At 40.8% G+C, this 26,871-nt stretch overlaps 1 protein-coding gene across 3 annotated transcripts in view; it reads right to left on the minus strand.

Annotated features, from left to right (window-relative positions):
• Positions 1-26,871, minus strand: part of ANKRD28 (ankyrin repeat domain 28) — a 1,012,368-nt gene that overhangs the window by 677,577 nt on the left and 307,920 nt on the right. For all 3 annotated transcript variants that reach the window (XM_053714205.1, XM_053714203.1, XM_053714204.1), the window contains exon 4: positions 13,310-13,380. Coding sequence is in view for 2 of the 3 variants with exons in the window: in XM_053714203.1 (XP_053570178.1) it covers positions 13,310-13,380 (71 nt within the window). In the remaining variant the exon portion in view is untranslated. The remainder of the gene's footprint in view (positions 1-13,309; positions 13,381-26,871) is intronic.

A 26,871-nucleotide genomic window follows, 5' to 3' on the forward strand; every position in this document is an offset into this window, starting at 1 on the left:
TAGTAGCTTCAACATAATATTTTAAAGCTCTTACTACATCCAAAGAATGTAAAGATCTCTCCAGAGAATTCTTAGGATTAGGACACAATGAAGGAACAACAATTTCTCTACTAATGTTGTTAGAATTCACAACCTTAGGTAAAAATTTAAATGAAGTCCGCAACACCGCCTTATCCTGATGAAAAATCAGAAAAGGAGATTCACAAGAAAGAGCAGATAATTCAGAAAGTCTTCTAGCAGAAGAGATGGCCAAAAGGAACAGAACTTTCCAAGAAAGTAATTTAATATCTAGAGAATGCATAGGTTCAAACGGAGGAGCTTGTAAAGCCCTTAGAACCAAATTAAGAATCCAAGGAGGAGAGATTGACTTAATGACAGGTTTGATACGAACCAAAGCCTGTACAAAACAATGAATATCAGGAAGATTAGCAATCTTTCTGTGAAAAAGAACAGAAAGAGCAGAGATTTGTCCTTTCAAGGAACTTGCAGACAAACCTTTATCCAAACCATCCTGAAGAAACTGTAAAATTCTAGGAATTCTAAAAGAATGCCAGGAGAATTTATGAGACAAACACCAAGAAATGCAAGTCTTCCAGACTCGATAATAAATCTTCCTAGACACAGATTTACGAGCCTGTAACATAGTATTAATTACTGAGTCAGAGAAACCTCTATGACTAAGAATCAAGCGTTCAATTTCCATACTTTCAAATTTAATGATTTGAGATCCTGATGGAAAAAAGGGCCTTGAGATAGAAGGTCTGGTCTTAACGGAAGAGTCCAAGGTTGGCAACTGGCCATCTGAATGAGGTCCGCATACCAAAACTTGTGAGGCCATGCTGGAGCCACCAGCAGTACAAACGAACGTTCCATTAGAATTTTGGAAATCACTTTTGGAAGAAGAACTAGAGGCGGAAACATATAGGCAGGATGATAATTCCAAGGAAGCGACAACGCGTCCACTGCCTCCGTCTGAGGATCCATGGATCTGGACAGATACCTGGGAAGTTTCTTGCTTAGATGAGAGACCATCAGATCTATTTCTGGAAGTCCCCAGATTTGAACAATCTGAAGAAATACCTCTGGGTGAAGAGACCAATCGCCCGGATGTAACGCCTGGCAACTGGGATAATCCACTTCCCAATTGTCTACACCTGGGATGTGAACCGCAGAGATTAGACAGGAACTGAATTCCGCCCATACAAGTATCCGAGATACTTCTTTCATAGCCTGAGGACTGTGAGTCCCACCTTGATGATTGACATATACCACGGTTGTGACATTGTCTGTCTGAAACAAATAAACTATTCTCTCTTCAGAAGAGACCAAAACTGAAGAGCTCTGAAAATCGCACAGAGTTCCAAAATGTTGATTGGTAATCTCGCCTCCTGAGATTCCCAAACCCCCTGCGCTGTCAGAGATCCCCATACAGCTCCCCAACCTGACAGACTCGCATCTGTTGAGATCACAGTCCAGGTTGGACGAACAAAAGAAGCCCCTTGGACTAAACGATGGTGATCTATCCACCACGTCAGAGAGTGTCGTACATTGGGATTTAAGGATATTAATTGTGATATCTTTTGTATAATCCCTGCACCACTGGTTCAGCATACAAAGCTGAAGAGGTCGCATGTGAAAACGAGCAAAGGGGATCGTGTCCGATGCAGCAGTCATGAGACCTAGAATTTCCATGCACAAAGCTACCGAAGGGAATGATTGAGACTGAAGGTTTCGACAGGCTGAAACCAATTTCAGACGTTTCTTTTCTGTTAGAGACTAGGTCATGGACACTGAATCTATTTGAAAACCCAAAAAGGTTACCTTTGTCTGAGGAATCAACAAACTCTTTGGTAAATTGATCCTCCAACCATGTCTTTGAAGAAACAACACAAGTTGATTTGTATGAGATTCTGCAGAATGTAAAGACTGAGCAAGTACCAAGATATCGTCCAAATAAGGAAATACCGCAGAGAGAAGGGCACCGAGAACCTTTGAAAAGATCCTTGGAGCTGTTGCTAGGCCAAACGGAAGGGCCACAAACTGGTAATGCTTGTCTAGAAAAGAGAATATCAGAAACTGATAGTGATCTGGATGAATTGGAATATGAAGATATGCATCCTGTAAATCTATTGTGGACATATAATGCCCTTGCTGAACAAAAGGCAGAATAGTCCTTATAGTTACCATTTTGAATGTTGGTATCCTTACATAACGATTCAATATTTTTAGATCCAGAACTGGTCTGAAGGAATTCTCCTTCTTTGGTACAATGAATAGATTTGAGTAAAACCCCAGACCCCGTTCCAGAACTGGAACTGGCACAATTACCCCAGCCAACTCTAGATCAAAAACGCCTGAGCCTTCACTGGGTTTATTGGAATGCGAGAGAAAAAAAATCTTCTCGCAGGCAGCCTTACCTTGAAACCTATTCTGTACCCTTGTGAAACAATGTTCTGAATCCAAAGACTGTGAATCGAATTGATCCAAATATCTTTGAAAAATCATAACCTGCCCCCTACCAGCTGTGCTGGAATGAGGGCCGCACCTTCATATGGACTTGGGAGCTGGCTTTGACTTTCTAAAAGGCTTGGATTTATTCCAGACTGGAGAAGGTTTCCAAACGGAAACCGTTCCTTTAGGGGAAGGGTCAGGCTTCTGTTCCTTATTCTGACGAAAGGAGCGAAAACGATTAGCAGCCCTGTATTTACCTTTAGATTTTTTGTCCTGAGGCAAAAAAGTTCCTTTCCCCCCAGTAACAGTTGAAATAATAGAATCCAACTGAGAACCAAATAATTTATTACCTTGGAAAGAAAGAGAAAGCAAAGTTGACTTTGAAGTCATATCTGCATTCCAAGTTTTAAGCCATAAAGCTCTTCTAGCTAAAATAGCTAGACATATACCTGACATCAATTCTAATGATATCAAAGATGGCATCACAAATAAAGTTATTAGCATGTTGAAGAAGTTTAACAATGCTATGAGTATTATGGTTTGACACTTGTTACGCTAAAGCCTCCAACCAGAAAGTGGAAGCAGCAGCAACATCAGCCAAAGAAATAGCAGGTCTAAGAAGATTACCTGAACATAAATAAGCTCTCCTTAGAAAGGATTCAAGCTTCCTTTCTAAAGGATCCTTAAAGGAAGTACTATCCGCCGTAGGAATAGTAGTACGTTTAGCAAGAGTAGAGATAGCCCCATCAACTTTAGGGATTTTATCCCAAAACTCTAATCTATCAGATGGCACAGGGTACAATTTCTTAAACCGTGGAGAAGGAGTAAATGAAGTACCCAGATTATTCCATTCCCTAGAAATTACTTCAGAAATAGCATCAGGGACAGGAAAAACTTCTGGAATAACTATATGAGGTTTGAAAACGCTTAGTAGATTTAGTATCAAGAGGACTAGACTCCTCCATATCTAATTCGATTAACACTTCTTTAAGTAAAGAACGAATAAATTCCATTTTAAATAAATATGAAGATTTATCAGTGTCAATATCTGAGACGGAATCTTCTGAACCAGATAAATCCTCATCAGAAACAGACAAGTCAGAATGAGGACGGTCATTTAAAAATTCATCTGAAATATGAGAAATTTTAAAAGACCTTTTACGTTTACTGAAAGGAGGAATAACAGACAGAACATTCCTAATAGATTTAGAAACAAATTATTTTACATTAACAGGAACATCCTGAGCATTAGATGTTGAGGGAACAACAACAGGTAATGGACTATTACTAATGGAAATACTATCTGCATTAACAAGTTTATCATGACATTCATCACAAACTACAGCCGGAGGAACAGTTACCACAAGTTTACAACAAATGAACTTAACTTTGGTAGAACCAGCATCAGGCAGCGTCTTTCCAGAAGTAGATTATGATCCAGGGTCAAGTTGAGACATCTTGCAATATGTAATTGATAATTTTGCTTTATATGTTGTTTTTTCTAATTCCTTAAATGACAGTTTCAGGAATGGGAAAAAATGCCAATTAACAAGCCTCTAGCAACCAGAAGCAATGAAAAAAAGAGACTGAAATAATGTGAAAAAAAGGTGGAGACAAGAATGACGCCCATATTTTTTGGCGCCAAAAATGACGCCCACATTATTGGCGCTAAGTACAACGCCTATTTTTTTTTTTTTTGGCGCTAAGTATGACGCCACATCTGGTGACGCCGAAAAAAATAACGCCCACATTTTTGACACAAAAAAAGTCTAAAAAAATGAGGCAACCACGAACAACTTACGGCGTCAATTAGGGCGCCGGAAATGACAAAATCTTTGCGCCAAAAAAGTCTGTGCCAAAAATGACGCAATAAATTGAAGCATTTTCAGCCCCCGCAAGCCTAACAGCCCACAGGGAAAGAAAGTCAATTGAAAAACTTTTAAGGTAAGAAAAATTAATCATTCATATGCATTATCCCAAATAATGAAACTGACTGTCTGAAATAAGGAATACTGATTACCCTGAATCATGGCAAATATAAGTTTAAACACATATATTTAGAACTTTATAAATAAAGTGCCCAACCATAGCTAAAGAGTGTCATAATAAAATAAGACTTACTTACCCCAAGACACTCATCTACATATCAACTTAGAATCTAGCACAAACTTACTTCACCACCTCCACGGGAGGCAAAGTTTGTAAAACTGAATTGTGGGTGTGGTGAGGGGTGTATTTTGAGGCATTTTGAGGTTTGGGAAACTTTGCCCCTCCTGGTAGGAATGTATATCCCATATGTCACTAGCTCATGGACTCTTGCTAATTACATGAAAGAAATATATATATATATATATATATATATATATATATATATATATAGACAGCATACAGAAAACTAAATTTATGCTTACCTGATAAATTGATTTCTTCTATGGTAAGACAAGTTCATCCTTTACTTGTGGGACATTATCCTTCCCTACAGGAAGTGGCAAAGAGCACCACAGCATAGCAGTCTATATAGCTCTTCCCTTAGCTCCACCCCCAGTCATTCGACCGAAGGTACAGGAAGGAAAAGGAGAAACTACAAGGTGCAGAGGTAACTGAAGTGTAAATCAAAAAAAACATAATTTATGCTTACCTGATAAATTCCTTTCTTCTGTTGTGTGATCAGTCCACGGGTCATCATTACTTCTGGGATATTATCTGCTCCCCTACAGGAAGTGCAAGAGGATTCACCCAGCAGAGTTGCTATATAGCTCCTCCCCTCTACGTCACCTCCAGTCATTCGACCAAAGACCAACGAGAAAGGAGAAGCCAAGGGTGTAGTGGTGACTGAATTATAATTTAAAAAATATGTACCTGCCTTAAAAAACAGGGCGGGCCGTGGACTGATCACACAACAGAAGAAAGGAATTTATCAGGTAAGCATAAATTATGTTTTATTCTGTTATGTGTGATCAGTCCACGGGTCATCATTACTTCTGGGATACCAATACCAAAGCAAAAGTACACGGATGACGGGAGGGATAGGCAGGCTCATTATACAGAAGGAACCACTGCCTGAAGAACCTTTCTCCCAAAAATAGCCTCCGAAGAAGCAAAAGTGTCAAATTTGTAAAATTTGGAAAAAGTATGAAGCGAAGACCAAGTTGCAGCCTTGCAAATCTGTTCAACAGAGGCCTCATTCTTAAAGGCCCAAGTGGAAGCCACAGCTCTAGTGGAATGAGCTGTAATTCTTTCAGGAGGCTGCTGTCCAGCAGTCTCATAGGCTAAACGTATTATGCTACGAAGCCAAAAAGAGAGAGAGGTAGCAGAAGCTTTTTGACCTCTCCTCTGTCCAGAATAAACGACAAACAGGGAAGAAGTTTGGCGAAAATCTTTAGTTGCCTGCAAGTAGAACTTGAGGGCACAAACTACATCCAGATTGTGTAGAAGACGTTCCTTCTTTGAAGAAGGATTTGGACACAAGGAGGGAACAACAATCTCTTGATTGATATTCCTGTTAGAGACAACCTTAGGTAAGAACCCAGGTTTAGTACGCAGAACTACCTTGTCTGAGTGAAAGATCAGATAAGGAGAATCACAATGTAGGGCTGATAACTCAGAGACTCTTCGAGCCGAGGAAATAGCCATTAAAAATAGAACTTTCCAAGATAACAATCTTATATCAATGGAATGAAGGGGTTCAAACGGAACACCCTGTAAAACGTTAAGAACTAAGTTTAAACTCCATGGCGGAGCAACAGTTTTAAACACAGGCTTGATCCTAGCTAAAGCCTGACAAAAGGCCTGGATGTCTGAATTTTCTGACAGACGCCTGTGTAACAAGATGGACAGAGCTGAGATCTGTCCCTTTAATGAGCTAGCCGATAAACCCTTTTCTAAACCTTCTTGTAGAAAAGACAATATCCTAGGAATCCTAACCTTACTCCAGGAGTAATCTTTGGATTCACACCAGTATAGGTATTTACGCCATATTTTATGGTAAATCTTTCTGGTAACAGGCTTCCTAGCCTGTATCAGGGTATCAATAACCGACTCAGAAAACCCACGTTTTGATAAAATCAAGCGTTCAATTTCCAAGCAGTCAGCTTCAGAGAAGTTAGACTTTGATGTTTGAATGGACCCTGAATCAGAAGGTCCTGTCTTAGAGGTAGAGACCACGGCGGACAGGATGACATGTCCACTAGATCTGCATACCAAGTCCTGCGCGGCCATGCAGGCGCTATTAGAATCACTGATGCTCTCTCCTGTTTGATTTTGGCAATCAATCGAGGAAGCAGCGGGAAGGGTGGAAACACATAAGCCATCCTGAAGTTCCAAGGTGCTGTCAAAGCATCTATCAGAACCGCTCCCGGATCCCTGGATCTGGATCCGTAGCGAGGAAGTTTGGCGTTCTGGCGAGACGCCATGAGATCTATCTCTGGTTTGCCCCAACGTCGAAGTATTTGGGTAAAGACCTCTGGATGAAGTTCCCACTCCCCCGGATGAAGAGTCTGGCGACTCAAGAAATCCGCCTCCCAGTTCTCCACTCCCGGGATGTGGATTGCTGACAGGTGGCAAGAGTGAGACTCTGCCCAGCGAATTATCTTTGATACTTCTATCATTGCTAGGGAGCTTCTTGTCCCTCCCTGATGGTTGATGTAAGCTACAGTCGTGATGTTGTCCGACTGAAACCTGATGAACCCCCGAGTCTTTAACTGGGGCCAAGCTAGAAGGGCATTGAGAACTGCTCTCAATTCCAGAATGTTTATTGGCAGGAGACTTTCCTCCTGACTCCATTGTCCCTGAGCCTTCAGAGAATTCCAGACAGCGCCCCAACCTAGAAGGCTGGCGTCTGTTGTTACAATTGTCCAGTCCGGCCTGCTGAAAGGCATCCCCCTGGACAGATCTGGCCGAGAAAGCCACCATAGAAGAGAGTTTCTGGTCTCTTGATCCAGATTCAGAGTGGGGGACAAATCTGAGTAATCCCCATTCCACTGACTCAGCATGCACAATTGCAGCGGTCTGAGATGTAGGCGTGCAAAGGGTACTATGTCCATTGCTGCTACCATTAAGCCGATCACCACCATGCATTGAGCTACTGACGGGAGTTGAATGGAATGAAGGACACGGCATGCATTTAGAAGCTTTGTTAATCTGTCTTCTGTCAGATAAATCTTCATTTCTACAGAATCTATAAGAGTCCCCAAGAATGGAACCCTTGTGAGAGGCAAGAGAGAACTCTTCTTTTCGTTCACTTTCCATCCATGCGACCTTAGAAATGCCAGAACTAACTCTGTATGAGACTTGGCAGTTTGAAAGCTTGAAGCTTGTATCAGAATGTCGTCTAGGTACGGAGCTACCGAAATTCCTCGCGGTCTCAGAACCGCTAGAAGGGCACCCAGAACCTTTGTGAAAATTCTTGGAGCCGTAGCCAATCCGAATGGAAGGGCTACAAACTGGTAATGCCTGTCTAAGAAGGCAAACCTTAGATATCGGTAATGATCTTTGTGAATCGGTATGTGAAGGTAAGCATCCTTTAAATCCACTGTGGTCATGTACTGACCCTTTTGGATCATGGGTAAGATTGTCCGAATAGTTTCCATTTTGAACGATGGAACTCTTAAGAATTTGTTTAGGATCTTTAAATCCAAGATTGGCCTGAAAGTTCCCTCTTTTTTGGGAACCACAAACAGGTTTGAGTAAAACCCTTGTCCTTGTTCCGACCGCGGAACCGGATGGATCACTCCCATTAATAATAGATCTTGTACACAGCGTAGAAACGCGTCTTTCTTTATTTGGTTTGTTGACAACCTTGACAGATGAAATCTCCCTCGTGGGGGAGATAATTTGAAGTCTAGAAGGTATCCCTGAGATATGATCTCCAGCGCCCAGGGATCCTGGACATCTCTTGCCCAAGCCTGGGCGAAGAGAGAGAGTCTGCCCCCCACTAGATCCGGTCCCGGATCGGGGGCCCTCGGTTCATGCTGTCTTAGGGGCAGCAGCAGGTTTTCTGGCCTGCTTGCCCTTATTCCAGGACTGGTTAGGTTTCCAGCCTTGTCTGTAACGAGCAACAGCTCCTTCCTGTTTTGGTGCAGTGGAAGTTGATGCTGCACCTGCTTTGAAATTCCGAAAGGGACGAAAATTAGACTGTCTAGCCTTAGCTTTGGCTTTGTCTTGAGGTAGAGCGTGGCCCTTACCTCCTGTAATGTCAGCGATAATTTCTTTCAAACCGGGCCCAAATAAAGTTTGCCCCTTGAAAGGTATATTAAGTAATTTGGACTTAGAAGTTACATCAGCCGACCAGGATTTTAGCCACAGCGCCCTACGTGCCTGAATGGCGAATCCTGAATTCTTAGCCGTAAGTTTGGTTAAATGTACTACGGCCTCCGAAATGAATGAATTAGCTAGTTTAAGGACTCTAAGCCTGTCCGTAATGTCGTCCAGCGTAGCGGAACTAAGGTTCTCTTCCAGAGACTCAATCCAAAATGCTGCCGCAGCCGTAATCGGCGCGATGCATGCAAGGGGTTGCAATATAAAACCTTGTTGAACAAACATTTTCTTAAGGTAACCCTCTAATTTTTTATCCATAGGATCTGAAAAAGCACAGCTATCCTCCACCGGGATAGTGGTGCGCTTAGCTAAAGTAGAAACTGCTCCCTCCACCTTAGGGACCGTTTGCCATAAGTCCCGTGTGGTGGCGTCTATTGGAAACATCTTTCTAAATATTGGAGGGGGTGAGAACGGCACACCGGGTCTATCCCACTCCTTAGTAACAATTTCAGTTAATCTCTTAGGTATAGGAAAAACGTCAGTACTCGCCGGTACCGCAAAGTATTTATCCAACCTACACATTTTCTCTGGTATTGCAACAGTGTTACAATCGTTAAGAGCCGCTAAGACCTCCCCTAGTAATACACGGAGGTTTTCCAATTTAAATTTAAAATTTGAAATATCTGAATCCAATCTGCTTGGATCAGAACCGTCACCTACAGAATGAAGCTCTCCGTCCTCATGCTCTGCAAGCTGTGACGCAGTATCAGACATGGCCCTAGAATTATCAGCGCACTCTGTTCTCACCCCAGAGTGATCACGCTTGCCTCTTAGTTCTGGTAACTTAGCCAAAACTTCAGTCATAACAGTAGCCATATCTTGTAATGTTATCTGTAATGGCTGCCCAGATGTACTAGGCGCCATAATATCACGCACCTCCCGGGCGGGAGACGCAGGTACTGACACGTGAGGCGAGTTAGACGGCATAACTCTCCCCTCGCTGTTTGGTGAAATTTGTTCAATTTGTACAGATTGGCTTTTATTTAAAGTAGCATCAATACAGTTAGTACATAAATTTCTATTGGGCTCCACCTTGGCATTGGAACAAATGACACAGGTATCTTCCTCTGAATCAGACATGTTTAACACACTAGCAATAAACATGCAACTTGGTTACAATCTTATTTAACAAAAACGTACTGTGCCTCAAAGAAGCACTAAACGATTAAATGACAGTTGAAATAATGAACTGAAAAACAGTTATAGCATCACTCTTTAAAAACAACACAACTTGTTAGCAAAGGTTTGTTCCCATTAGTAAAGCAACACTAATTAAATTTTAAACATAAAAATCACAGAGCAACGTTTTAAAACACAGTCACTACATAAATCTCACAGCTCTGCTGAGAGAATCTACCTCCCTTCAAAGAAGTTTGAAGACCCCTGAGTTCTGTTAGAGATGAACCGGATCATGCAGAAAATACAAGTGTAACTGACTAGAAATTTTTTGATGCGTAGCAAAGAGCGCCAAAAACGGCCCCTCCCCCTCACACACAGCAGTGAGAGATAAACGAAACTGTCATAATCAAAACAAGCAAACTGCCAAGTGGAAAAATAATGCCCAAATATTTATTCACTCAGTACCTCAGAAATGCAAACGATTCTACATTCCAGCAAAAACGTTTAACATGAATTAAATACCTATTAAAAGGTTTAATGTACTTTTACAGAGTAATTCCGGTGAAATACCATCCCCAGAATACTGAAGTGTAGAGTATACATACATGTCATTATAACGGTATAGCAGGATTTTCTCATCAATTCCATTCAGAAAATAAAAACTGCTACATACCTCAATGCAGATTCAACTGCCCGCTGTCCTCTGATCTGAAGCTTTTACCTCCCTCAGATGGCCGAGAAACAGCAATATGATCTTAACTACTCCGGTTAAAATCATAAGAAAAACTCTGGTAGATTCTTCTTCAAACTCTGCCAGAGAAGTAATAACACGCTCCGGTGCTATTGTAAAATAACAAACTTTTGATTGAAGTTATAAAAAACTAAGTATAATCACCATAGTCCTCTCACACCTCCTATCTAGTCTTTGGGTGCAAGAGAATGACTGGAGGTGACGTAGAGGGGAGGAGCTATATAGCAACTCTGCTGGGTGAATCCTCTTGCACTTCCTGTAGGGGAGCAGATAATATCCCAGAAGTAATGATGACCCGTGGACTGATCACACATAACAGAAGAAATATATTCTGTCTTAAAATGACAGGGCGGGCCGTGGACTCGTCTTACCATAGAAGAAATCAATTTATCAGGTAAGCATAAATGTAGTTTTCTTCTATAAAGGTAAGACGATTCCACCGATTCATCCTTTACTTGTGGGATACAATACCAAAGCTACAGGACACAGATGAACGGGAGGGACAAGACAGGTGGTTAAACAGAAGGCACCACTACTTGAAGAACTTTTCTCCCAAAAACGGCTTCCGAAGAAGCAAAGGTATCAAATTTGGAAAAGGTATGAAGCGAAGACCAAGTCGCAGCCTTATAAATCTGTTCAACAGAAGCATCATTTTTATTCAGTGAAAAAAATACCAATCTCAAAAAACAGTACTGTTCCTTTAAGAGAAAAAAAGCATACACATTCTGCAAAACAGTCTAAACATGAACCAATTTTTTTAAATTTTTGTATGTAGACACACTATAGGTAGTTAAGATTGCACCACAAAATTTTTTTAACAATTAACCCCTTAATTTCCAAACCGAATCGAAAATAGGCCCAGATCTGGAAAAAACACTCTCAGCACTTTGCCACAGCCCTGCTGTGGCCCTACCTGCCCTCAGGGATCGAAAGTGTGGGGTAAAAGCTTTGATTTGGCCCACAACATACAGCAGGGCCCTCAGGATTTAGAGCTTGCCGTTTACTGACAAAACTAACTGCGCATCTGAGGTGCAAAAATAGCCCCCGCCCATCTCACTCAATGTTTCCTCAGCCTTAAAGAACAGCACCAGAGAGGTTATATCTAGCCATGTGGGTTTTAAGACCTGAAAATTAAGCCATGTGTGCCCTAATAAAATTGCCCACAAAAACGTTAAAGCACTCCCAATCAACAAAAAAACGTTTGCTCACAAACATTTGTTTCAGTGTCAACCATATTAGAAATTGGCCCCATATGCAAGCTAAGTAATGCCCTTCTTTTCTCTAGGATTACTGCTTACCCTTACCCTCCTGGGTATAATGTCAGCCTTTCTGAAATACACAGTCTCTCCAGAAAAATATGACTGAACATACCTCATTGCTGCATAGCATGAAACAGTTCCTCACACTGAAGTTTCCTGTACTCCTCAGCCTCTGTGGGAACAGCAATGGACCTTAGTTACAAATGCTAAGATCATCATCCTCCAGGCAGCAGTCTTCATCTATCTACTGCCTGAGAGTAAATAATACACACCGGTACCATTTAAAATAAACTCTTGCTTGAAGAAATTAAAAACTAATATTTTATCATCTCTTTCATTTTACCCTTCCTAGTACTTAGAGTAGGCAAAGAGAATGACTGGGGGGTGGAGCTAAGGGAGGAGCTATATAGACAGCTCTGCTGTGGTGCTCTTTGCCACTTCCTGTAGGGAAGGATAATATCCCACAAGTAAAGGATGAATCCGTGGACTCGTCTTACCTTTATAGAAGAAAGTATTAATTTTCCACCTCTTTCATGTTTATCAAGGGAAGCTATAAGATAATTGACAATACAAGATCACAGTACCCAGAAATAAATGTAAATAGACCATATACAAACATTTGGTGATAAAATACCACACATTATAATTCTATCTAATAATTGTAAGCCAATACTAACTTACAATTACAATTTGAAGCAGACTCATGCTAAAACTAATAAAAATGTAAAGGGATATCGAAACAGTACTCATTTATTAAAAACAAATATGCTAAATCAAACTAAACCCAAAAAATAAACAGATTGTGATGATCTTTGCCTCCTCCTGCTGGCCAGGAGATTAATTGAGGACACCGTGGACTCACCATATCTTAGGAAAGAAAGGTAAAATACTTTTAAAATGATGAATAATTCATATTGCCAATGATTTCTATTAAAACATTACCCTTTAAAATAGGATGTCCACCCTTTTCACATTCTTGTCCACAAAGGTTTTTTTTTCTTTTCGTGCTCACAAATTATTTAAATACCACTGTATTGATTAAATTTATTAATTAAGCTAAATATAAGTAATTAGCTTTCACAAATGTCAATATCTACCAACAGTACCAGCTGTGATTACACAGATTCCTGTAAAAAATATATATGGTATCATCAAATTTCGTTACTCCATCTCAAAAATACAAATTTGCTGCTTAAAGTGGATTATAACTTTTTAATAACGATAAGATCAAAGACCTTAAAAAGATTTCCTGTTTCAGACAAATACAGTTATTTAGTTCTGAGAAAATGATAGCCAGATAAAAACCATTGAGTAACTCTCCCCACCCCCAATTTTAGGATAGGATAAGCATTCTTTAATATACAACTTTATAACAATTTACAAGGAAACTGATGAAAATTGAGTTAATCCATACCTCACTGCGGGATGCAACAGCTCTATGCAGAGGTGTTAACCATTTGCTGTCTTTGGCATTTACTCTAGCTCCTGTAAGATAAATACAAATAATATTTAAAAACTGTTAAAACAGTTTCACAAAAATGCAATAAAATCAACATGTACCAATTGAATAATTTTATTAGCAATTGGGATGTCATGGGTTAACATTTATTTTAACTTATTTATAACAACAATATCACAAAGATACAAAATGCAGGGTGTAGAGAGACAAATACAGTGACAATAAAATATGACAGTGTACATTTTGAAATCTATGCAAAGTGTGAATGTAACATTCTTCAACACAAATATACACATACATTTAAATATTTATTATTACAGTTCTGTTTCTGTTTAAATGGAGTGATAGGAAACAGTGTTAAAAATTCTCTGGTACTTTGGACAACTCTCTCTGTAAAATTCACAAAATATTCCACTGCAACCCATATTTTAAATATACCAGTAATGTCTTAATGGTTTTTTTTTTTCTTTTTTCTTTCTTTACTTCTTCCTATTTGTTTCTTTTTTTTTCTTTTCTCTTGTTTTCTTTTTTTTCCTATTGTAATTCTTTAGCAGAAACATATGGATCTGCTACACAGCCAGTAGTTACATACAGAACCTAAAGTAATGTGCAGACCACTGATTTGAAGGTACAGTCACAATGTAAGAATGCTTAGTAGATCATGAGCACTAATTATCTCTTAATTATATAACATAAACAGGGAAAAACAAACCTTATTTTGCTCAATGAGGAAACATGCAAAATATGCAATTAATATTGAAGTAATGCTATAATGAAACATAAAACATCCCATTATCAATTATTTTTAACTATCCTGCACATACAGTATATTATCACTTCCCTATATATTACACTATTGCAAGTCTAAGGTAAATGCTTAAAGGGACATTAAACACTTTGTGATGGTATTATAAAAACAGAATTTATGTTTACCTGATAAATTTCTTTCTCCAACGGTGTGTCCGGTCCACGGCGTCATCCTTACTTGTGGGATATTCTCTTCCCCAACAGGAAATGGCAAAGAGCCCAGCAAAGCTGGTCACATGATCCCTCCTAGGCTCCGCCTACCCCAGTCATTCGACCGACGTTAAGGAGGAATATGTGCATAGGAGAAACCATATGGTACCGTGGTGACTGTAGTTAAAGAAAATAAATTATCAGACCTGATTAAAAAACCAGGGCGGGCCGTGGACCGGACACACCGTTGGAGAAAGAAATTTATCAGGTAAACATAAATTCTGTTTTCTCCAACATAGGTGTGTCCGGTCCACGGCGTCATCCTTACTTGTGGGAACCAATACCAAAGCTTTAGGACACGGATGAAGGGAGGGAGCAAATCAGGTCACCTAAATGGAAGGCACCACGGCTTGCAAAACCTTTCTCCCAAAAATAGCCTCAGAAGAAGCAAAAGTATCAAACTTGTAAAATTTGGTAAAAGTGTGCAGTGAAGACCAAGTCGCTGCCCTACATATCTGATCAACAGAAGCCTCGTTCTTGAAGGCCCATGTGGAAGCCACAGCCCTAGTGGAATGAGCTGTGATTCTTTCGGGAGGCTGCCGTCCGGCAGTCTCGTAAGCCAATCTGATGATGCTTTTAATCCAAAAAGAGAGAGAGGTAGAAGTTGCTTTTTGACCTCTCCTTTTACCTGAATAAACAACAAACAAGGAAGATGTTTGTCTAAAATCCTTTGTAGCATCTAAATAGAATTTTAGAGCGCGAACAACATCCAAATTGTGCAACAAACGTTCCTTCTTTGAAACTGGTTTCGGACACAGAGAAGGTACGATAATCTCCTGGTTAATGTTTTTGTTAGAAACAACTTTTGGAAGAAAACCAGGTTTAGTACGTAAAACCACCTTATCTGCATGGAACACCAGATAAGGAGGAGAACACTGCAGAGCAGATAATTCTGAAACTCTTCTAGCAGAAGAAATTGCAACTAAAAACAAAACTTTCCAAGATAATAACTTAATATCAACGGAATGTAAGGGTTCAAACGGAACCCCCTGAAGAACTGAAAGAACTAAATTGAGACTCCAAGGAGGAGTCAAAGGTTTGTAAACAGGCTTGATTCTAACCAGAGCCTGAACAAAGGCTTGAACATCTGGCACAGCTGCCAGCTTTTTGTGAAGTAACACCGACAAGGCAGAAATCTGTCCTTTCAGGGAACTTGCCGATAATCCTTTTTCCAATCCTTCTTGAAGGAAGGATAGAATCCTAGGAATCTTAACCTTGTCCCAAGGGAATCCTTTAGATTCACACCAACAGATATATTTTTTCCAAATTTTGTGGTAAATCTTTCTAGTTACAGGCTTTCTGGCCTGAACAAGAGTATCGATAACAGAATCTGAGAAACCTCGCTTCGATAAAATCAAGCGTTCAATCTCCAAGCAGTCAGCTGGAGTGAAACCAGATTCGGATGTTCGAACGGACCCTGAACAAGAAGGTCTCGTCTCAAAGGTAGCTTCCAAGGTGGAGCCGATGACATATTCACCAGATCTGCATACCAAGTCCTGCGTGGCCACGCAGGAGCTATCAAGATCACCGACGCCCTCTCCTGATTGATCCTGGCTACCAGCCTGGGGATGAGAGGAAACGGCGGGAACACATAAGCTAGTTTGAAGGTCCAAGGTGCTACTAGTGCATCCACTAGAGCCGCCTTGGGATCCCTGGATCTGGACCCGTAGGAGGGAACTTTGAAGTTCTGACGAGAGGCCATTAGATCCATGTCTGGAATGCCCCACAGCTGAGTGACTTGGGCAAAGATTTCCGGATGGAGTTCCCACTCCCCCGGATGCAATGTCTGACGACTCAGAAAATCCGCTTCCCAATTTTCCACTCCCGGGATGTGGATAGCAGACAGGTGGCAGGAGTGAGACTCCGCCCATAGAATAATCTTGGTCACTTCTTCCATCGCTAGGGAACTCCTTGTTCCCCCCTGATGGTTGATGTACGCAACAGTCGTCATGTTGTCTGATTGAAACCGTATGAACTTGGTCCTCGCTAGCTGAGGCCAAGCCTTGAGAGCATTGAATATCGCTCTCAGTTCCAGAATATTTATCGGTAGAAGAGATTCTTCCCGAGACCAAAGACCCTGAGCTTTCAGGGATCCCCAGACCGCGCCCCAGCCCATCAGACTGGCGTCGGTCGTGACAATGACCCACTCTGGTCTGCGGAATGTCATCCCTTGTGACAGGTTGTCCAGGGACAGCCACCAACGGAGTGAGTCTCTGGTCCTCTGATTTACTTGTATCTTTGGAGACAAGTCTGTATAGTCCCCATTCCACTGACTGAGCATGCACAGTTGTAATGGTCTTAGATGAATGCGCGCAAAAGGAACTATGTCCATTGCCGCTACCATCAACCCGATCACTTCCATGCACTGAGCTACGGAAGGAAGAGGAACGGAATGAAGTATCCGACAAGAGTCCAGAAGTTTTGTTTTTCTGGCCTCTGTTAGAAAAATCCTCATTTCTGAGGAGTCTATAATTGTTCCCAAGAAGGGAACCCTTGTTGACGGGGATAGTGAACTCTTTTCCACGTTCACTTTCCAGCCGTGAGATCTGAGAAAGGCCAGGACGATGTCCGTGTGAGCCTTTGCTCGAGGGAGGGACGACGCTTGAATCAGAATGTCGTCCAGGTAAGGTACTACTGCAATGCCCCTTGGTCTTAGCACCGCTAGAAGGGACCCTAGTACCTTTGTGAAAATCCTTGGAGCAGTGGCTAATCCGAAAGGAAGCGCCACAAACTGGTAATGTTTGTCCAGGAATGCAAACCTTAGGAACCGATGATGTTCCTTGTGGATAGGAATATGTAGATACGCATCCTTTAAATCCACCGTGGTCATGAATTGACCTTCCTGGATGGAAGGAAGGATAGTTCGAATGGTTTCCATCTTGAACGATGGGACCTTGAGAAATTTGTTTAAGATCTTGAGATCTAAGATTGGTCTGAACGTTCCCTCTTTTTTGGGAACTATGAACAGATTGGAGTAGAACCCCATCCCTTGTTCTCTTAATGGAACAGGATGAATCACTCCCATTTTTAACAGGTCTTCTACACAATGTAAGAACGCCTGTCTTTTTATGTGGTCTGAAGACAACTGAGACCTGTGGAACCTTCCCCTTGGGGGAAGTCCCTTGAATTCCAGAAGATAACCCTGGGAGACTATTTCTAGCGCCCAAGGATCCAGAACATCTCTTGCCCAAGCCTGAGCGAAGAGAGAGAGTCTGCCCCCCACCAGATCCGGTCCCGGATCGGGGGCCAATATTTCATGCTGTCTTGGTAGCAGTGGCAGGTTTCTTGGCCTGCTTTCCCTTGTTCCAGCCTTGCATTGGTCTCCAAGCTGGCTTGGCTTGAGAAGTATTACCCTCTTGCTTAGAGGACGTAGCACTTTGGGCTGGTCCGTTTTTACGAAAGGGACGAAAATTAGGTCTATTTTTTGCCTTGAAAGGCCGATCCTGAGGAAGGGCGTGGCCCTTACCCCCAGTGATATCAGAGATAATCTCTTTCAAGTCAGGGCCAAACAGCGTTTTCCCCTTGAAAGGAATGTTTAGTAGCTTGTTCTTGGAAGACGCATCAGCCGACCAAGATTTCAACCAAAGCGCTCTGCGCGCCACAATAGCAAACCCAGAATTCTTAGCCGCTAACCTAGCCAATTGCAAAGTGGCGTCTAGAGTGAAAGAATTAGCCAATTTGAGAGCATTGATTCTGTCCATAATCTCCTCATAAGGAGGAGAATCACTATCGAGCACCTTTATCAGTTCATCAAACCAGAAATATGCGGCTGTAGTGACAGGGACAATGCATGAAATGGGTTGTAGAAGGTAACCCTGCTGAACAAACATCTTTTTAAGCAAACCTTCTAATTTTTTATCCATAGGATCTTTGAAAGCACAACTATCCTCTATGGGTATAGTGGTGCGTTTGTTTAAAGTAGAAACCGCTCCCTCGACCTTGGGGACTGACTGCCATAAGTCCTTTCTGGGGTCGACCATAGGAAACAATTTTTTAAATATGGGGGGAGGGACGAAAGGAATACCGGGCCTTTCCCATTCTTTATTAACAATGTCCGCCACCCGCTTGGGTATAGGAAAAGCTTCTGGGAGCCCCGGCACCTCTAGGAACTTGTCCATTTTACATAGTTTCTCTGGGATGACCAACTTTTCACAATCATCCAGAGTGGATAATACCTCCTTAAGCAAAATGCGGAGGTGTTCCAACTTAAATTTAAATGTAATCACATCAGATTCAGCCTGATGAGAAATGTTCCCTGAATCAGTAATTTCTCCCTCAGACAAAACCTCCCTGGCCCCCTCAGATTGGGTTAGGGGCCCTTCAGAGATATTAATATCAGCGTCGTCATGCTCTTCAGTAACTAAAACAGAGCAGCCACGCTTACGCTGACAAGGGTTCATTTTGGCTAAAATGTTTTTGACAGAATTATCCATTACAGCCGTTAATTGTTGCATAGTAAGGAGTATTGGCGCGCTAGATGTACTAGGGGCCTCCTGAGTGGGCAAGACTCGTGTAGACGAAGGAGGGAATGATGCAGTACCATGCTTACTCCCCTCACTTGAGGAATCATCTTGGGCATCATTGTCATTATCACATAAATCACATTTATTTAAATGAATAGGAATTCTGGCTTCCCCACATTCAGAACACAGTCTATCTGGTAGTTCAGACATGTTAAACAGGCATAAACTTGATAAGAAAGTACAAAAAACGTTTTAAAATAAAACCGTTACTGTCACTTTAAATTTTAAACTGAACACACTTTAATACTGCAATTGCGAAAAAACATGAAGGAATTGTTCAAAATTCACCAAATTTTCACCACAGTGTCTTAAAGCCTTAAAAATATTGCACACCAAATTTGGAAGCTTTAACCCTTAAAATAACGGAACCGGAGCCGTTTTAAGCTTTAACCCCTTTACAGTCCCTGGTATCTGCTTTGCTGAGACCCAACCAAACCCAAAGGGGAATACGATACCAATGACGCCTTCAGAAAGTCTTTTCTAAGTATCAGAGCTCCTCTCACATGCGACTGCATGCCATGCCTCTCAAAAACAAGTGCGCCACACCGGCGCGAAAATGAGACTCTGCTTATGCTTTGGGAAAGCCCCTAAGAAATAAGGTGTCTAATACAGTGCCTGCCGATATTATTATATCAAAATACCCAGATAAAATGATTCCTCAAGGCTAAATATGTGTTAATAATGAATCGATTTAGCCCAGAAATGTCTACAGTCTAAATAAGCCCTTGTGAAGCCCTTATTTACGATCGTAATAAACATGGCTTACCGGATCCCATAGGGAAAATGACAGCTTCCAGCATTACATCGTCTTGTTAGAATGTGTCATACCTCAAGCAGCAAGAGACTGCACACTGTTCCCCCAACTGAAGTTAATTGCTCTCAACAGTCCTGTGTGGAACAGCCATGGATTTTAGTTACGGTTGCTAAAATCATTTTCCTCATACAAACAGAAATCTTCATCTCTTTTCTGTTTCTGAGTAAATAGTACATACCAGCACTATTTCAAAATAACAAACTCTTGATTGAATAATAAAAAACTACAGTTAAACACTAAAAAACTCTAAGCCATCTCCGTGGAGATGTTGCCTGTACAACGGCAAAGAGAATGACTGGGGTAGGCGGAGCCTAGGAGGGATCATGTGACCAGCTTTGCTGGGCTCTTTGCCATTTCCTGTTGGGGAAGAGAATATCCCACAAGTAAGGATGACGCCGTGGACCGGACACACCTATGTTGGAGAAATGATAAATTGTATATATAAAACAGATCTGCAATATACTATCATTATTTATTTTGTCCTCTTTGCCTGTAATTCCATTCTGAAATTGTGAGCTTTTCAGTTCCTGTTAGAAATGGAAGTGCAGAACACTGTTAAATCCAGCACAACCATTGGCTGCACACTCTAGTGACCTATTTATAACTGTCTCTAATTGGCCACAGCAGAGAAGGTAACACAAGTTACAACATGGCAGCTCCCAGTGTTTTATAGACACTAAAACTTTACACTTACTTTGTCACTTTTGAAACAACTAATGAAACTTTAAAAAATACATCTACATGTTAGTCATGGACTAATCTTTTCTTTGAATGTCTCATTCTATCTAGCATGTATTTAGTGTTTAATGTCCCTTTAAAGACACACAGAACTGAAGTGACACAAAACTTATCTTACCCTGTCCTAATAGCCCGCAGCAATGCTAAGTCATCCTAGACTCCTAATGACACTCTGAGGGGCAGGGGGAGATGCTATCTATGCTGCACTGTGTCACTGTGCCATAAACAGGCGGAGAGACACAACAAACACTCAGTGCATCTGATGTTACTGTATATTTATGCACTTTATGAAATTAATTCTCATATTTTTGTACTGTGTATATTAAGTGGTGTAGCGCATGCTAAAATCTGTAAGCTGCAGGCGATATAGAGCGCTAAAATATGAAGATTACTGTCAGACTAAACAATGCAAAGATGCAAAAAACTTAAAAATTATGCTTACCTGATAATTTTCTTTTCTTCTGTAGAGGGAGAGTCCACAGCTGCTTTCATTACTTTTGGGAAACAGAACCTGGCCACCAGGAGGAGGCAAAGACACCCCAGCCAAAGGCTTAAATACTCCTCCCCCCTTCCCTCATTCCCCCAGTCATTCTGCCAAGGGAACAAGGAAGAGTAGGAGAAATATCAGGGTGAAAAAAGGTGCCAGAAGAACGGATAAAAAAAGAATGTAAGGCCGTCCACAGAAAAAAAAACGGGCGGGGGAGCTGTGGACTCTCCCCGTTCAGAAGAAAAGAAAATTATCAGGTAAGCATAACTTAAGTTTTTCTTCTTAAAACGGGGAGAGTCCACAGCTGCATTCATTACTTTTGGGAAATCAATACCCAAGCTTATAGAGGACACTAAATGCAAACGGGCGGGAATAAAAAAGGTGGCCCATTCTGATGGCACCACAGCCTGACACAACCCGGATTCCCGATAAAAATCTACTTCAACAGAAGCAGAAAGAACAAAAATATGGAGAGGACACAACGTAACTGCCCAACAATTAGAACCATAATGATCCCAATTAGAGATCACTCCAAATTCTGGACTTCACTGAGCACAAAAGCTTCTGAGGAGACAAAAGTTCCACTCACTAGAAGCACACACAGAAACACCTCTCCCTGAACAATGGCAAGGGATAACAACAAACCCCCACACCACATTCTCCCTAACTAAAAGAAGAGAAAAATTAGATAAGAAGGTCCGAAAGAATCTCCAGAAACAATCCACAAAGAGACAGGGACCAAACAAAGAGAGAAGCCCTTAGCATAACTCGAAAAAGAGCATCTTCCAGGCAGCAAGAGGACAAAGTACCATAGAAAATACTTTACCGACAGAGAAGAGCAAAGAAAAGAACATTGAAAAGGAATGGCATGCAGAAAACTAATAACAACCCAGTCAAACATGGCAAGTTGTTCTGCGAGATTGATAATCTAGTGGTATCAAATGGGTTAACTATACACTAAAAAAAAGACCAAGGGTCATTCCAGGGTTCTAGGTCCTGATAAGGAAGGCAATGATCTTGCAGATTCATTAGCCAAACGAGGAGCCATAACTGGAGAACTCATTAATATCCACCACTTAATGCATACAATTCAGGTAGAAGCCATTACCAGAAACCAGGCTAAACAATAGAGTAAACCAAACCTGGTACAATGGAGTCAGGATTCTCCTAGTGAGGACCTGATCACTAGTCAAAAAGAAGACCCCATTGTAGGCATCTTCTATAAACACATAGAAGATCCTGAAAGCAACCCCATCTCAAAAGATGACTGTATTGGAAAGGAAGATCTTAGAATCTTAATAAAATCCAGGTCACAATTCAAGTTACAGGATGGTTTGTTAATTAGAACCTCCAAAACTGGCATCCAGCAATGGGTGGTACCCACCAAGTTCAGAGGTCTAATGCTTCAACATGCCCATGATGCCCCCACATCTGGCCATCGTGGTGCCAAACTCACGTATTAAATATTGCGTGATTACACCTTTTGGCCACACATGTTGAAAGATGTTCAAACTTACTGTCAAGTAGGGCTGTCAAAAATAATCGTCACACCGATGCATCACGATGCAGCAGTGAACGATTCTGCATCGATGCAGTGAAGGCTCTTAATCGATTCCGGGTCAGTGACGTCATGGGCAGGGGATTCGGTATGTGAGGAAATGAGTCTTGTACTGTCAGTTTCCTGTTTTCCTCATTGCTCCGTTTTTAAACTTCACTGTTGTTATGGAGCCACAATATAAGCCTTTCCAAGCCGCCTCCTCCCCTGTATGTCATTGCGTTTATATTTTTATTGCAAGCAGCCATCGTTGGTGTCTTACCTGACCCCCGCGGTATGTGAGGAAATGGAACACTCTGGTTTACTCATTGCTCCGTTTTTAAACTTCACTGTTATGGAGCCACAATATAAGCCTTTCCAAGCCGCCTCCTCCCATGTATGTCAGTTCGTTTATTTTTTTATTGCAAGTACTGTGAGTTTGCCCTCCCTTCACTGACTGCTGCTTTATTTAATACTATTGGTATTGGTAGTACTAGCAGTCAGTGCCTATCACTGTTCTACGTAGTGCAATATTGTGCACGTCAGAGAGAGGCTCTCGGTAGCCAGTGTCACAGGAATTCATATAATCCCTCTGAATTAGCTGCTGATAACGTAGAACAGTGATAGGCACTGACTGCTAGTACTACCAATACCAATAGTATTAAATAAAGCAGCAGTCAGTGAAGGGAGGGCAAACTCACAGTACTTGCAATAAAAAAATAAACAAACTGACATACAGGGGAGGAGGAGGCTTGGAAAGGCTTATATTATAAAGACAGGTGACATAGAACAGGCAACTCCCAGATAGGCACCATTAACCCCATACATGCCAGGCGAGTCTGACAGGGAACTCCTGTGATTCAGGACTTCCTGTGCACACTGCGCAGATATCTGACCCAGAGAGCATTACCAATAGACCTCCTCTCACACAAATGTTCCGGTCAGGAATTTTTATGACACCTATCCTAAAGAGCCGACAGCAGCCTCATGTAAACAGTGAACCTTTTCTTGTATTATAGATTCACTGTTTACTGTTGCGGTCTCTGCTGCATGTTTCCTCTCTGTCAGACCCCTAGCCCAAACGAGCATTTGAGGGTTGCTATTAGATACAGTACGTCAAAAGTTTTACAGCAACCCTCAAATGCTCGTTTGGGCTAGGGATCTGACAGAGGAAACATGCAGCAGAGACCGCAACAGTAAACAGTGAATCTATAATACAAGAAAAGATTCACTGTTTACATGAGGCTGCTGTCGGCTCTTTAGGATAGGTGTCATAAAAATTCCTGACCGGAACATTTGTGTGAGAGGAGGTCTATTGGTAATGCTCTCTGGGTCAGGTTTCAGATGTCTGCATGTACTCCGTGAGAATGTTTGAGTGAGTACACTGCTGCTGGTTTTCCTTTGTAAAATAAATCTACAGATACATTTCTGTGCATATTGTAGTATTATGTTTATAAGTGCTCTTCCATCTTACACAGTTGTTTAAAAGATTATTATATATATACACACACACACAATATATATATATATATATATATATATATAAATGTGTGTATGTATATATATATATATATATGTGTGTGTGTGTGTATGTATATATATGTGTGTATGTATATATATATATATGTGTGTATATATATATATATATATATATATATATATATATATATATATATATATATACACACACATATATAAATATATATATATATATATATATATATATATATAATATGAAATAGAACAAGATCATGAAAATCATGGGCAGTAATCGTGATGCATCGCGATGCATCGTAGAATCGAATCGTATCGAATCGTTACAATGATAATCGTAATCGAATCGAATCGTGAGACAAGTGAAGATGCGCAGCTCTACTGTCAAGGTAGTTTAATCTGTCCACAGTTCCAACCCACTGCGCCAACGCATAGAGCGCCATTGCAGAAAAGGGGGATGGTAATGCCATGGTCAGATATTTAAATTGATTTTATTGTTCTTGTAACTAGGTCATCAAGAGGTAACAAATACATGTTAACAGTGACATGCCTGTTCACTAAATGGGTAGAGTGCATCAGTGCACCTAACAATAGTGTTGAAACATATGCAGCATTGCTCATCAACCACGTATTTTCCAGATTTGGTTTGCCCCAAAGAATCGAATCCGATCGGGGAACCCAGTTCACTAGCAAAGTGATGACCAAAATGTGAAAAATACTAGGGGTCAAAAGAAAGCTACATATTGCATATAAAGCTGCCTCAAGTGGTGGTGTGGAGCATTACAACCAGTCCATTGTGGAAATCCTCAAAAGTTTGTGAGAGAAACGGGTAAAGACTGGGATGTAAAACTACCTCTAGTCCTAATGGCATTAAGAGCAACTCCAAGTAGTGCTACCAAGATGTCACCTTTTGAACTGATGACTGGTAGAAAAATGGTTCTACCTCAGCATCTACTGTACCGTACATCAGACCAGAACTTGATAAACGCTGTCAATACGCATCAATATGTGGAGAACCTAAAGAAGCATCTGCAATATGCCTTTGCATCTGCTCAAAGGAACTTTGAAAAGACTGCAGCTGCACTAAAACCTATTATGATCTCAAAACGTCCAAAAAGGAATATGAAATAAATGATAAAGTTTATCTTTATAACTTTGGAAGAGATCAGGTTAAGGAGAAGACATTTCTTCAATAATGGAAGGGTCCCTTTGTCGTTACTGACAAAATATCTCCAGTCGCCTATAAAACTAGGATACCCAAAAAACATAATTTATGTAAGAACTTACCTGATAAATTCATTTCTTTCATATTAACAAGAGTCCATGAGCTAGTGACGTATGGGATATACATTCCTACCAGGAGGGGCAAAGTTTCCCAAACCTTAAAATGCCTATAAATACACCCCTCACCACACCCACAAATCAGTTTAACGAATAGCCAAGAAGTGGGGTGATAAGAAAAAAAGTGCGAAGCATATAAAATAAGGAATTGGAATAATTGTGCTTTATACAAAAAAATCATAACCACCACAAAAAAGGGTGGGCCTCATGGACTCTTGTTAATATGAAAGAAATGAATTTATCAGGTAAGTTCTTACATAAATTATGTTTTCTTTCATGTAATTAACAAGAGTCCATGAGCTAGTGACGTATGGGATAATGACTACCCAAGATGTGGATCTTTCCACACAAGAGTCACTAGAGAGGGAGGGATAAAATAAAGACAGCCAATTCCTGCTGAAAATAATCCACACCCAAAATAAAGTTTAACAAAAAACATAAGCAGAAGATTCAAACTGAAACCGCTGCCTGAAGAACTTTTCTACCAAAAACTGCTTCAGAAGAAGAAAATACATCAAAATGGTAGAATTTAGTAAAAGTATGCAAAGAGGACCAAGTTGCTGCTTTGCAGATCTGGTCAACCGAAGCTTCATTCCTAAACGCCCAGGAAGTAGATACTGACCTAGTAGAATGAGCTGTAATTCTTTGAGGCGGAATTTTACCCGACTCAACATAGGCAAGATGAATTAAAGATTTCAACCAAGATGCCAAAGAAATGGCAGAAGCTTTCTGGCCTTTCCTAGAACCGGAAAAGATAACAAATAGACTAGAAGTCTTACGGAAAGATTTCGTAGCTTCAACATAATATTTCAAAGCTCTAACAACATCCAAAGAATGCAATGATTTCTCCTTAGAATTCTTAGGATTAGGACATAATGAAGGAACCACAATTTCTCTACTAATGTTGTTGGAATTCACAACTTTAGGTAAAAATTCAAAAGAAGTTCGCAACACCGCCTTATCCTGATGAAAAATCAGAAAAGGAGACTCACACGAAAGAGCAGATAATTCAGAAACTCTTCTAGCAGAAGAGATGGCCAAAAGGAACAAAACTTTCCAAGAAAGTAATTTAATGTCCAATGAATGCATAGGTTCAAACGGAGGAGCTTGAAGAGCTCCCAGAACCAAATTCAAACTCCAAGGAGGAGAAATTGACTTAATGACAGGTTTTATACGAACCAAAGCTTGTACAAAACAATGAATATCAGGAAGAATAGCAATCTTTCTGTGAAAAAGAACAGAAAGAGCGGAGATTTGACCTTTCAAAGAACTTGCGGACAAACCCTTATCTAAACCATCCTGAAGAAACTGTAAAATTCTCGGTATTCTAAAAGAATGCCAAGAAAAATGATGAGAAAGACACCAAGAAATATAAGTCTTCCAGACTCTATAATATATCTCTCGAGATACAGATTTACGAGCCTGTAACATAGTATTAATCACGGAGTCAGAGAAACCTCTATGACCAAGAATCAAGCGTTCAATCTCCATACCTTTAAATTTAAGGATTTCAGATCCGGATGGAAAAAAGGACCTTGTGACAGAAGGTCTGGTCTTAACGGAAGAGTC

The sequence above is a fragment of the Bombina bombina genome, chromosome 5 (genome assembly GCF_027579735.1).
Source record: "Bombina bombina isolate aBomBom1 chromosome 5, aBomBom1.pri, whole genome shotgun sequence".
Lineage (NCBI taxonomy): Eukaryota > Metazoa > Chordata > Amphibia > Anura > Bombinatoridae > Bombina > Bombina bombina.